The sequence below is a fragment of the Canis lupus genome, chromosome 5 (genome assembly GCF_011100685.1).
Source record: "Canis lupus familiaris isolate Mischka breed German Shepherd chromosome 5, alternate assembly UU_Cfam_GSD_1.0, whole genome shotgun sequence".
NCBI lineage: Eukaryota > Metazoa > Chordata > Mammalia > Carnivora > Canidae > Canis > Canis lupus.
Genome location: NC_049226.1, coordinates 50,598,625 through 50,612,935, shown reverse-complemented (window position 1 = coordinate 50,612,935; position 14,311 = coordinate 50,598,625). Strand labels below are relative to the sequence as shown.

The 14,311-nt window shown below is 41.5% G+C and overlaps 1 protein-coding gene across 24 annotated transcripts in view; it reads left to right on the top strand.

Moving 5' to 3' along the window:
- The window catches only part of FGGY (FGGY carbohydrate kinase domain containing), a 414,792-nt gene that overhangs the window by 270,599 nt on the left and 129,882 nt on the right, over positions 1-14,311 (top strand). For 23 of the 24 annotated variants that reach the window (XM_038537374.1, XM_038537384.1, XM_038537385.1 and 20 more), the window contains one exon: positions 9,751-9,858. The exons of the other annotated variant lie outside the window; for it this stretch is intronic. In XM_038537374.1, the coding sequence (XP_038393302.1) occupies positions 9,751-9,858 (108 nt within the window). The remainder of the gene's footprint in view (positions 1-9,750; positions 9,859-14,311) is intronic. 24 annotated transcript variants of the gene reach the window in all.

Here is a 14,311-nt window from a genome sequence, read left to right as displayed (position 1 = left end):
CTGAATGTACCAGGCACTGTACCAAGGCCTGTAATAGACTGTGCCACATTTCGTCTGTACAAGTCTATAAAAGAGGTCCTATTTGCCCCGTTTTTCAGATGAACACCCCGAGGACTAGAGTCACATAGCAAGTTAGGACTAAACATTGAGAGTCAGACCAGACAATCTCTAAATCTGTGGTCAGATTGATGATACAATATCTGAGACCAGACACTGGAATCCAAACAAAAGGTCGTAGCAAGGGAAACTCAGAAGCTGATCAGGAGCTGGGCAGGAAGAGGAGGTGTCCACAGTTTCGCAGTCAGAAATCAGAGGCTGTCTGACAGAGGTGCTGTGCGTGGGGCGGCCCTGCGCTCGCTACAGGGAAAAGGCTGTGTCATCCTTGTCCGCGCCTGCTGGTCAGCCTCGGCTGTTTGGCCACCCTAGAGTCTTTTTAACTGAAATCTCTAAGAGAGAGCTGCTTTTCCTAACAGCTAGTTTAGAATCAAACGAGGGCGTTGGCTGGGTCATGTTTGAGAAGTGCTCAATTAGTCCTATGCTCATTCCTGGGGACGTGACAGAAATAGAAGATACGGTTTTGACTCTCAGAGTCCAGCTCACTATGTGACATTGAAACAGAGCTAAGAATCCATCTGGTGACCACCACACCGAAAAGGGTATCCTCTCTCCTCTCATTAGCTGCCTCCCCTTCCCTCGCACACGCCACCAGCCCCTCCTCCCTGCCTCACAGGATCCACAGAAGAGACCAATAACTGTTTACCCACCACAGATTGTTTAGGCTGTGAAAAAGATGCAAGCTATGATTTTTATATCTTTGGGGTCATACGGCTCTTGGAGCTTTCAAGGCTGAAAGCTGGTCTGAGCTCCCTGGAGCCAGTCAGGAATCTGTATAGAGGAGGCTAAGTGTGGCTTCTTGTCTGCAAGGGAGAGAAAATTGGGGGAAATTTTAGGAAGGCCTCAAAGTTTTCTTGGCTATTCAGTCTCTTGCAAAGCAACTTTGGGTGTGTTTTAAGTGTATCTGAATGAGAAACATATGGATTACATTTCTATTGTGATCGCATATGGGTTTCAAAATGATGAAGAATAAGGAATTCGGGGTTTAAGGAGTCCAAAATACTTGGCAAAGAACTCAGGACATTGCAAGCAACATTTGGCTGTCTCCCTCCATCCCAAATTTGTGGACTGCTTGGTTGGGTGACAAACCCATTCAGTGCCCTCCTGCCGGCTCAAACTGCTAAGCCCCAAGAGATATCTGTGGACAGGTTTCATGTGTTCTTGTTTTACTCAAACTGAAATAAAGGGATTGGATTTCTAGGAAGGGCATACTCTATCCTGGAGGACTCTTAACCTTTCCGAAACCTCCAGATAGAGGAGAGGAAAGTTTGGCAAGCCTGAGCTTTATTAACTATGTGCCACATTAACTCTGTGATTGAACACATGTTCTATTCTATTATTGCTCTGAATGTCTGCGACACTGTTATTAATTTTAGCCATTAGCCACATTGCATGACTTATTTATAAAGCATTTTATATGCATATTATATACTAAATACACATTACATATGATTTATAGATACAGGTATATACACTTATACATACAACATATGACAGCCCACAGCATAGAAGTACAGAGGGTTAAGGAAGATGGAGGAAGTGCTCGCTTCAGCAGCACATATACTAGAACATTGGAAGATGGAGGAAGAAGCAACTTAGCCAGTCAGAGTTTAGAGAAGCTTCCCAGAGCAGATAATATTGAGCTAAATCCTATAAAAGGACATGGAAGAGTTAGTCAGGGTGAGGTCAGAAAGAATGCCTTTTAGACAGGGAGAGGAGAATTTATGAAGATGCAGAGATGAGAAAATGGCACACTTAGCTTCTAGGCTACAGTGGGGTAAAAATGATGGGGTATATGATGAGGAAATTGTACCATGTGTGTTAAGGCAAGACCCATAGATAAAAGCCAGGTCAGAAAGGTCTCATGTGTCATGGGGAACTTCTAAAGCATGTTAAGGGAATGATATAATTAGGTTTGTGTGTTAGAAGAATCATTGTTTTGGAGGTAAGGAAGTTGGATTCTCTGAGGAGGGTTTTGGGGGTACAGGAGGAGGGCAGTTTTTGAGACAGGGAAACCAGCTTAATTACTGTTGGAAGAGATAACAAAGGACTGGACTAGTGCAGTAGCAACAGGGAGAAATAAGCTTTGTTTAAAAAATAGAATTGGCAGGACATGGGACCTGTTATGGGGCAGAGGAGAAAGGTGACTGGGTCTTAAGGTTAAGAATGGTACTCTAGGGATCCCTGGGTGGCGCAGCGGTAGCGCCTGCCTTTGGCCCAGGGCGCGATCCTGGAGACCCGGGATCGAATCCCACGTCGGGCTCCCGGTGCATGGGGCCTGCTTCTCCCTCTGCCTGTGTCTCTGCCTTTTTCTCTCTCTCTGTGTGACTATCATAAATAAATAAAAATTTAAAAAAAAAATGGTACTCTAGTGGTTGGGTAAATAGGCAGACAGGGACCCCAGCACAGGACCAGCCCTGAGAGGAAGGATGGCAAGCTCTATTGTGGATACGATGATTAGACATCTAGGTCAGGTGCCCAATTTTGGACTCAAGAGCAAGGCCTGAGTTGGGGAGAAAAATTGGGGACTCAGCTGCATGAAAATCGCCTTTGCACACATGGACATGGATGAGGTGACCCCAGGAGAAGTGGTGAGTGAGACAGACACAGAGGAGTGAATCTAGGAGGGAAGAGGAAGAAGAGCCTCCCAAAGAAACAGAACTAAGGAGAGGTAGAGTCTAGACCTGAACTCAGGAGTTTGTACTCCAGATCTTTGCACTGTCCCCAAAAGGAGTAGAGTTAAACCATCTATCATTTCACATTTCTTTTTTTTTTTTTTTTTTTTTTTCATTTCACATTTCTTGAGAGCCATGTTATGTCCTAAGATTTTTATCTACGTTATACCACTTAGGACTCACACAGAACTCTGTGGGAGGTGAGATTATCCCATTTATAGATGAGGAAATGGAGTTTCAGACAGATTCAAAGGCACATGGCTAATAAACAGCCTCTGGGACACCTGGGTGGTTCAGTGGTTGAGCATCTGCCTTGGACTCAGGGTGTGATCCCAGGGTCCCACACTGGGCTCCCTGTGGGAAGCCTGCTTCTCCCTCTGCCCATGTCTCTGCCTCTCTCTCTGTGTCTCTGATGAATAAATAAATAAATAATCTTTTAAAAAATAAAATAAAAAAATAAACAGCCCCCCTAACCAGAATTGAAACACAGATTTGTCTAACTTCAAGGTCTATGCTCACATTAGTAAACCATGTTCAGTCTTTGAGATAAGATGTGTCTACTCACTATTTCATAGAAAAGGCACACAACTCATTCCAGTTTAATCTGAGAAGTGCAAAAAAATAGAGGTCAGTGCTAAGCGCCCCATTCAAAAACCGAATTCTCTATGCTCTTTTTTTTGTACTGTGTAGTGAGCTGGGAGTTGGCTGGAATGTGTATAAATGGTTTTTTTCTAGTAAGACGATAGCGCAGTCCATTTGGAGGGAGAGATGAGCCACCACGGAAATACTCAGTCCCACACATGCCTGCGGCTACCCTCTAAAATTCCCAACCTGGCTGGAGGCACTCAAAACAAAACCTCCTGTTCCCTCCCAGGACCACTGGCGCCTGGAGCCTGCCTGCTGCCCCTGCCAGAGGTTTAGTCCAACCTCGGTATGATGGGGTGGGGGCAAAGCAGAACGGAAATTGCTGGAGTAGCTCCCTGCTCTGAGCCCAGTCATCTCTCCCAGCAAGAGGTGTGAGCAGGCGCTTGGGCTTTAGCACTGCAGGGCAGCTCAGCTGACAAGAGCATAGCCTTCGATGACATGGAGCCAGCTTGGGCATAGACATGAAAAGAGGCAGGAACAAATGGAGAGAGGCTTCTAATTCCTGCTCTACCATTTCGATCCTTGTGATCCGGGGTGGTTTGCTTACCCTCCTCCTGCCTTTGTCTTCAGCTTATAAGATGGGCTGTGCCTGTTTGACTCCAGGTACTATCAGGGTAATTGCAAGTGTGAACACAAATATAAACTTACAAATCACTTAATACCAGAGTTACCCCCAGACCATCTTGCACTCCAGCTTCTACCAGATTGCCAACCTCAGGAGAATACATGGCTCTGATGCCTGTCTTTCTGTATCTTTTCTTGTTTGAAGTGATAGTTTGAACTCAGTGTGTGTCTAATAAGTATTTGTTGAATAATGATATGTGAATGGCAGATGTTATGGATAGTAGCCATTAAATACAACCCATGAAGCTGACAGTCAAGAAAGGCCCCTGATAATCCTGGCCATGGTCACCGGGGTGGTGGGGCAAAGTTGGTGCTTAGAGAAGCCCCAAAAGATCACCCAGTGTGATCCCCTGAGCCACAGGGCAGAGCCTGTGTTAAAATTGCTTGCTGGAGAATTCCGATTGACCAGCTGAGGAAGAATGACTCAATTTCATGGGATCTTAGATAATCTCAAAGACCAAGGAGATACTAAATATTTTTGGCCAACCTATTTATTTTATAGATGAGGAAAATAAAATCTGCAGAGGGTAATAAGTTGGTATTTGTAGCTTGGACCTTGTTTGAATCTAAAGCTACTCCTCTTTTGTGTACTAGCTATCTGACCTCCTTCAATTTAGATTTCCTCATTTGTGGGGTAAGTATAATAATAGGACCTATCTCACTGGGCTGTCATGAGTATTAAATGATAGAATGTCTGTAAAGAGCCTAGGAGACTATTTGGCATGTTATAAGTCCTCAGTAACTGTTAGCAATTACTCTTTTATTGTTTCTTATTATTATCTTTATTTCTATATGATTATTTCTTACTGTCATTGCCTGACTTAGTTCCCTGAGACTTTTTTTTTTTCCTTTTCTAAAGCTGTGGCTTTTTTAAAAATTAAATTTTTGATGAACAGTAGGGTATATTAGTACAAAAATATACCAATCCTTCAAACCTTATGACTTAAAAAAAAAAAGATTTTATTTGTTTATTGATGAGAGACAGAGAGAGAGACACAGGCAGAGGGAGAAGCAGGCTCCATGGAGGGAGCCCGATGTGGGACTTGATCCCAGGACTCCAAGATCACACCCTGGGCTGAAGGCAGATGCTCAACTGCTGAGCCACTGCGTGCCCCATGACTTTCTATTTAAAGTAAAATTCAGAACTTTAAGCCCTCATGAAAACCAAACTGCTTGTACAGCTTCATGAGTGTGAGCCTTGCCCGCTCAATCATTTCTGCCTGGGCTACCCTCCTTTACGTAAGGGAACACTTACATCTCCATCCAGGCCTAGCTCCCCTGTGGCCACCTCTGGAAAGTGCCTGCAGCTTCGATTTCTACCACACTCCTCCCTACTTTACTGTAATACTTAGCACGCTTTTTTGTAATTTCTAAATTTCCACCACTTGTCTGCCTGGTTATAGACAAGGAGCCCTTTGAGGAAAGGGGCCATGCCTTACTAGTAATTATTATTGTTATTATTATTTAACTTTATTATTTTTATAGGCTGGCTGCTGATCTCAGTGCCTGGCATATGGTGTGCAACCAAATGTTTTGTATCACTGCCGGTTTCTATAATTTTATTCCCTATCCCACATAAATAAAGAATATGGCACATGTGTACATAGTGTTTAGACCCTACCAAATTGAATACTCATGTGCCACCCAACCCATGAAAAGGAATATTATGGAAGAGAATATTTCCGGTACCTTTTAAGTATGAATGTTTAACAATACAATTCAACAAATGTTAGCTAGTTTCTTGTATTTTGCTTGCTGTTCTAGCTCTTTGAAGTAATTTTGAATCTTAATTTGGACATGCTCCATAAAATAGAGCATAATATCCTCCCATCTTTATACCATGTGAAAATATGATAAGCTTTACTTCTGTATCATTTTCTACTTCATGGGTAAGAATAGTGACTAAATCAGACCACGAGCAAATCTAGAGACCTTCTTACCTGGTCATAATTACTTCTGGCTGTGGTCATTCACATTCAAGTCCTGTCACCTTCCTGTTCCATCACACGAGCTTCATTTCAAGGAGAACTCACGTGTATTTGGTATTGAACATATATAGTAAGCTCTTTGTAGTTGACAGCTTATTCTATCTTCACCAAAGTCCTCCAACATTCATATTGACCCTCTTGTTTTTTAATTGGGGCAACTGAAGCCCAGAAAGATGAAGGATCGTGTAAGATCCCTTGGCTGGAATATGGCAGGGTGGAATAGAATCAAGATAGGTCTTTGACTCAACCCATGCTCTCTTCCTCTGCTCTTCACAAGCCTTTTGGGGAAAATTTATCAAAAGCTTTTTAGAAATGCAGATTCCCTAACTTGTCATCAAGGCCAACAGGTGTGTTCCATTTGAGTGAGTCTATGTTAGTTGTGATGGCCCTTGCTTTCTACCCTTGAGAGGCAAAGAAAGATTCAAAGAAGTGATGGTAGCCTGAAAATAAGACCATGCTTTGGCAGAGACAAATATAGAACCTGCAGAGTGTGGTGCCTGGCTGCTTTGCATTTTTATAACCTTGGACATGGAATTAAACTCTCTCTGCTTTAGTTTACCCATCTATACAGTAGGAATAGTGATGGAATCTCCCCTCAGGGTTTTTATGAGAGTTAAGTGGTTTAATTCTTATCATATGCTTAGAATAAGGCCTTTAATAAGTACCCAGTCAATTTTGGCTGTTGTGATTGCCAGCAGGACCACTATTACTAGGAAATCAATGTTCTGTACAGACAATTATTATCAGTGGAGTAAAATGAACTCCCTTTTTTGGGAACAGAGCAACCTCCAGGCCAAGATAGCCATCAGGATGGGAAAGGGCTTTCACAAAAATATCCTTAAATATTTAGGTTTATTGCAAAGGATTAAAGCACACAGAAATATACAAATGTGCTTCTCTTTCTCTCTCTCTCTCTCAAAACAAACTATTACTTGTTTTCTCCAAGAACATAGAGTTTAGAAGTGATTGGAAATGCTGTGGGAAACATATTTCTGTGTGTTGGTTTCCTTGCTTTACTCAGATGTCTGATGAGAAGCATGTGCCATTTCAAAAGAGTGAGCACAAACAGCTCAAAATTTTCTCCCTGGACAGAGCGAGGCAAAGCCATCACTTGACATTTCTGAGCAGCAGACCCTCATCTTCCAGTGAAGCTCTCCTGCAGCTGACTCAGTAACAAGCTTAAATAAATTGTGACATGGGGTGGGGGGTGATATATAATCTTCCAAACAAATTTATGTATACAAGTGAGAAATAAAATATGCCATACGATTGGAGGCCAACATCTGCTTGGGTTCAAATCCCACCTTGAACAGTGACTGTGTAACCGTGGACAGCTTATACAGCATCTTCTCTGAGACTAATCTATCAAATGGGGCTAATAGTGCTAGAAGAGGAAGGGTGCAGGACATGACAAGAGATGATTTGACTTCGGTGGTTATCCATCCACCTGTTCAAACACTGGTTTCTAAGTGGTTGTGAACATGAGCTGTCTTATTCACCCCAAAGACACTGTGGGATGAGTAATGCCTAGGCCCAGCATGTGAGAAATTTTCATGGGCAAAGACAAAGTGACAAAAACAAAGACCATTTAGTGTGTGCTCCTTTTGGCTGGAACAGTCTCCATATCCTATACACATACACAAACATACACATACACATGCTCATACATATACTCACACACCCTCACAACTTCTGTGTATGATTTACATCTTAATTCAAATATTGCTTCCTGAAAAAAGCCTTCTGTGACCCCTAGACTAGATTAGGTACCTCACTTACTTGCTCTTACAGTACCCTTTGATTTTCATCCATTTGCCACAATTTATAATTACACATTCGTGTGATGATCTGATTAATATATATCTGAGAGTGCCCCATGATTTGTCCCATTTGCCTAGGATGAAAGGGTTTTCTAGGACACAAGACCTTTAGTGCTAAGCCTAGGAGATTCCTGGCCAAACTTGAATGATCACTCTCATCTGTCCCCGTCTCAAGATAGAATGCTTCATGAGGGCAGGGCCTAGGCTGTTTTGTTTGACATTCATTACCAATGCTTGGTGCAGATGGGATCACAGTGAGGATTCAGGAAACATCTGCTGAGCCAATAAGGAAGTGAGTGGATATGTCAATGTAAGCCGAACTGTCTTTTCTTGCAAAAATCTTTCTTTTTTCCCTGACATTCTTCCTATTTTAGGTGCTAAGTGTCCCTTTTCATAAATTATCTTTATTTCACGGAATTTAAAGTTAACAGTGTTGTGTTGTTCCCATGTCTTCACTTCCTTTCTGTTTGAGGGTTGGAAATCCTACTGATTTTAGGACTCGCTGGTTTAGTGAAAAGGGAACTGGAATATGCAGGTCAAGACATTTAAAGAAAGTTTGTTCCTGTGCTAAAATGCTGGACTATAAATTTCATGAGGGCAGAAATCATGAATATTCAGTTCATTTCTATATCCCTGGGATGTGACATAGTACCAAGCATATGATAAGGGCTGAATAAATATTTGTAGAACAAATGAATGAATAGGTTTGCTGCCTGTCCAGAAGGTATGTGGGAGTAGACCTGATATGCCTCACTCACTTTTCCTCCCTACTCCCCACCTTTAACTACGCATCTCCACAATCTGAAATATGGTTTTGTTCAAGCCATTCCCTTGACTTAGCATGCCTGGCTCAATCCTACATCTAAGCGATGTTGTGTTCTCTGAGACCATTCATGCCTTACCCCCTCTGCCCCTCCATAACATTTTGTGTTGTGTCTTTACCATCCTGTGTACCATACTGTATGCTATTTGTCTATTTACTTGTAGAGCTCCCCTCTAGGTGGGTAGCTTCTTGAAGACAGAAACTCTGATTCATCTCTGTATCCTCAGCTCCCAAGAGAGGGAGATGGCATGCTATTAGTTGACTAGTAAGTGTAGAAGGAAGGGAATGTACCAGTTATCTGTTACCACAGAAATGCTAGGTGATAAACACACAATCTTAGAGTTGTAAACAAAAATACACATCTTGTTGTATGTCACTAAGATTGTCACCAGTTGTCTGGGTGATTCTGGTGATCAGGGTTTGTTAGTGCTGGTTGATTAGGATGATTTGCTGATCTTGTTTGGGTTATCTCTTGTATGTGAGATGTCACTTGCTATATTGGGGCAGACTCAGCTCTGTTGCTTATTCTTCCATCCAGCAGGCTACTCTCAGCTCTTCTGGCAAAGGTAGAGAACCAAGAAGAATAGAAGCACACAGTCCTCTTGAGGCCTAAGCCTGGAAAATTGGCATGGTGTCACTTCCATCTCATTCTCTTAGCCAAAACAAGTCACCAGGCTGACTCAAACTCAAGGGGTGGGGACTCCACCTGTTAATGAGAGGAGCTGCAAAGTCATATTGCAAAGGGGTTGGATACATGGAGGATAGAGAATGGGCACCATTTTTGCAATGAGTCTGCTACAGAGAGGGAGCCAGCAAAGAAATGTCTCATCAGTTTCTTTCAAAAAGACCTCTTTTACTACCCTAACATCTGAATGACTTTATCAGCAAGGCCTCTAAAGATGAAGCCATGCCTTTCCTTTGGAAGGAATGACTCTCTTACCAAAGAAGATATTTGATGAGAAATTGAATTTCATGGTCATAGAAACATCGGATGGGAGGAGGGTAAGGCTTCTAGTCCTGAGCATCAGTTATTTTCATCTACTTTGCCTTTTTCTTTTCAGATCAGCAAAGACCCAATCTTTGTACCAGGGGTCTGGGGCCCTTATTTCTCAGCCATGATCCCTGGGTTCTGGCTGAATGAAGGTGGTCAGAGTGTTACTGGAAAATTGGTAAGTTGACACTTTCTCAACTTGGGTTTAAATGTTTTCTAGCCCTGACCAGCCCATTTTGTCACACTATCCATATACCCAGTATCTGGAAGATTTGCAGGCTCCTAAAATCAGAAGAATTAGCTTTCTCTTAGTGTACAGCCTAACATATGGTGCATAGGCAGCATGCATTTGCCAAAGGAAATTGGTCCAGGCAATGATGACTAACCCATCTTGTCACCTATCTTTCACACAAAAATCCTTATTTTTTTTTTCATGGCAGTGAAAGTGATATTCTACATTGTAAAAAAAGACCATGTAACTCACCAGCTGAAATTCTTCAGTAGTTCTCCATACCCCTGGAGATAGATAGTTTTATGGACACATCATACCTTTTGTGGCTCTTCCCCTCCAGTCCCATTCATGTACTTGCCACTAAGACTAGATTACCCTTCCCACAACTTCCTCATGGCTTATGTTATTCTACTCTTCTGCGCCTTTGGATGTGTTTTTTTCCCTGCTCAGTGTGTTACCACTTGGATAATTTTATTTGTCCTTTAAGATACAACTCTACTTAAAGTAGTCTATTATTCTTAATTGTTTACTAATCTGTCATTTCCAGAAATCTATGAGCTCCTTAAAAGCAAGAGCCATATCATACTTTTTCTTGCTTCTAGCTCAGTGCCTGAAATCATTGTTCATTGCTTCCATCTCAGTTCATAGAAGGTGCTTGATAAAAATTTGATTAATGAGTCAGTCCAAGAAAGACAATTATCATATGGTGGAATATACATATCACTCCTATGTGGAATATAAGAAACAGCACAGAAGGTCATAGGGGTAGGGAGGGAAAACTGAATGGGAAGAAATCAGAGAGGGAGACAAACCATGAGAGACTCTTAACTCTGGGAAACAAACTGAGGGCTGCTGGAAGGAAGGTGAAGGGGAATAGGGTAACTGGCTGAAGGGCATTAAAGAGGGCACCTGATGTGATGAGCACTGGGTTTGTTTTTTGTTTTTTTTTTTTAATTTTTTTTATTTTTTTTTTAAATTTATTTTTTTATTGGTGTTCAATTTACTAACATACAGAATAACCCCCAGTGCCCATCACCCATTCACTCCCACCCCCCGCCCTCCTCCCCTTCTACCACCCCTAGTTCGTTTCCCAGAGTTAGCAGTGAAAGGGAATATAAGGGAAGAGAGGAGAGCACTGGGTTTTGAGTATTATATGGAACTGATAAATTACTGAACTCTACACTTGAAATTAATGATGTACTACTATATATGTTGGCTAATTGAATTTTTAAAAAATTGTTGAATCCATGAGGTTTTCTAATAGGAAAGATACAAGACCCATAAAAGTGAGATGAATACTATACCAGAGGGACAAGGCATGGAGTTGGCATAAAGCTAGGTTAAAAAACTCTTTGCAGAGTTTATGCTGAGTTCCTGCATCTTCTGGTGTAGGAACAAAAATATGGGAGTGAGAAATAACAGGCATATTTGAGATAATTGCACATAGTCCAAAGTTTCAGCTGTGGCATAAACTTTTCTTAGAAGAATGGCTTATAATAAAAGTTAGCGCTGGGGATCCCTGGGTGTCTCAGTGGTTTAGCGCCTGCCTTTGGCCCAGGGCATGATCCTGGAGTCCCGGGATCGAGTCCCACATCAGGTTCCTTGTATGGAGCCTGCTTCTCCCTCTGCCTGTGTCTCTGCCTCTCTCTCTCTCTCTCTCTCTCTCTCTCTGTCTGTCTTTCATGAATGAATAAATAAAATCTTAAAAAAAAAAGGTTAGAGCTGAGGGGGAACCACATCCTAAGTCCCTGTGGAACATCCTAAGGAACTGATCTTTGGTAGCCCAAGGGGAAGCAGTGAAAGGTTGGAAGAATGGATGCACATGTTCAGATCTCAGTGGTACAAACTCTGGGAACACCTGGGTGGCTCAGTGGTTGAGCGTCTGCCTTTGGCTCAGGGCGTGATCCCGGGGTCCTGGGATTGAGTCCCACATCAGGCTCCCTGCAGGGAGCCTGCTTCTCCTTTTGCATATGTCTCTGTTTCTCACATGAATAAGTAAATAACATCTTTAAAAAAAAAAAAAAGTACAAACTCTGGCTAGCAGCCATAAGGAAGAAGGCTGGAGAGCACATGGCTGAAGGTGGGGAGACCAATTGTAGTAGGTTAGTCCACAGACAGAAAGCCATATGGGCTTGAATGAGGACAGTGGCAATGATGACTGAGAACTGAGGTCAGGAGATCAGCAAGCCTTGGAGGGATTACATGTGGAAGGCAAAGGAAAATGAGACCTAGGCTCAGTTAGCCAATCTCATATTTGCTGGGTTACACTGAGATCGTCTGTTTATGGTCTCAGTCTTGTACCAATTGTTCTAAATGTTCAACCAAATTATAAGTGATCAGGTCCAAAGCTGGCTATGGATGCAAATCATCATTGTTTCCATTTCTTAGTACATTGCTATTTTATACTTAGCTGCCTCATACTCTCTTTCAAAGTCGGTGGAAACATAGGTGGATGACTGGATTTGAAGCGCATGTTCTGTGTGCTTGCTCTAGTGCCAGGCTACAGACATAAATTAATGAATGAGACTTCCCTCAGACCTTGGCTTTGAGGAGCTCATTGTCTAGTAGGGAAGCTCAGTGTCTATAAAATAAAGATATCTGATTGGTCTTAATAACCCATTGCTAGAGAAGTTGAGATATTGACATTGCTGTATGAAGGTGCCAGGGGACTCGGGCTTCATACTCTCCTATTTAAATGAGTGTCATATGTTTACACAACTTTTAACTTAAATATCCATTCCCTTTCTGTGACACATGGAAAACCCATTACTGAAATATAGCCTGTTTCAACCCTGCAGCATAGTCTGATCACCCTTCTCAGACCCAGAACTCATAGATGAAACAATCCAGAGGCTTTTTTCTTTTTTTTTTTTTTAAACAAGGATAATGATCCAGTAAACCAACTCTTTGTGCATGATGCATTGTCCATGAAGCTGTCTATCAACAGGTTTTCAGAGACTTAATATGCAAATTGAACATCTGTGTCAGTCTGGAAATACTTTCTGCAGTATTTGGCTCAAAGTTTGCTCTGTTGCTATGGATATAAGCCATCTTTGCCCAAACATTATGACATATCTCTGTGGATAAGAATTGGTTATGCCTGTTTCATGAGCCTGAATTTAAATAAAAATGTGACCTCTATCTGGCCATTAATAAAATCTTCCTAATAGTCTACTATGACTTTTGACAGGAGTTATGGGAATCATTGGCCTAGTTAGTTGCTTTTGCCCCATCACCAACCAAGCTTCACTTGGAGTTACACTTTGGACAACTCTACTTAATAGTTTCATTGGCCATACAAGTGGGGCATGATTGACCTGTGGGTTATGGAGTGCAAAATCTTGGGAAATCCAGAAGCTAGCATGATGGGGCAAAATCTAAATCAAGAACAGAGCAGATTACCCAGTAGAGCCACAGTCTAGTCCAAAGAAGGCAAGCAAAGAGACAGAAACAGCCTATAGAATAAAGAGATGAAATAAGAATAATAGTGATTAAAATAGTAATAAAAATCCTACTTTATTGAGAATATTTTTCTGTGGAAAGGATTTATATACATAATCTTGTTAATCCTTGAATGGGATTCATAATAACCACAATGCCTAATATTTATTTCGAAGGCTTATTTCCCAGTCTCAATGCCAAGAGCTTTGCATATACTATCTCATTTAATTCTCTTTTCAAAATCCCTGTGAAATAGGTACAGTTGTACCCATATTTGATAGATGAAGAATGCATACTCAGAGTAGCAGGCCCAGCCCAGAGAGATTCCTGATGCACCACCAGTGGCCTTTTTATGTGGTTCCCTTGCCGTTTGCCATTCCTTTCCATTTACTTATCCTCATGTAGTCTGTTGTGAAATTCTGATCTCTGGTTTTACAACACATTGTTTTCACATAGGATACGGTAAGAGGAAGTTATATGTTTTATGTTGTTTCAAATATACATCTCTGATATGCTGTGTCTGCAAGTGTCTGCTCCATTATTACATTGTCCACAGTAGATTCTAAACACACAGCCACAAACATACCATCTGAAGCAGAAGAGAAAGGAGAAGAGGGAAAGGAAGGAGGAGCAAAAAGGGAAGAAAAAAAAGAAAAAATTACCTAAACTCTAGATTTGGAAGGAAAAAAAAAAAAAAAAAGCTATTTTGTCTCAATTTTACAATTTAAAAAAAAAAAAAAAGATCTTCCATCCCAAAGCAAATCCTTCATTCCAAGTATGTGAATAGCTTGGTACTGAGGAAAAAAAAAAATCTCCATCTGGTTAACTTCAGGATGAAGGGGGAAAAAAAAACAGAATAGACTCTTTTCTGGCTCTGGACCTCTTGCAGTTTCATTTGACTAAGATTTGGATTCATTTTTCACTCGTTTCAAGCTTGTGCTACTGACACTTATTTCCT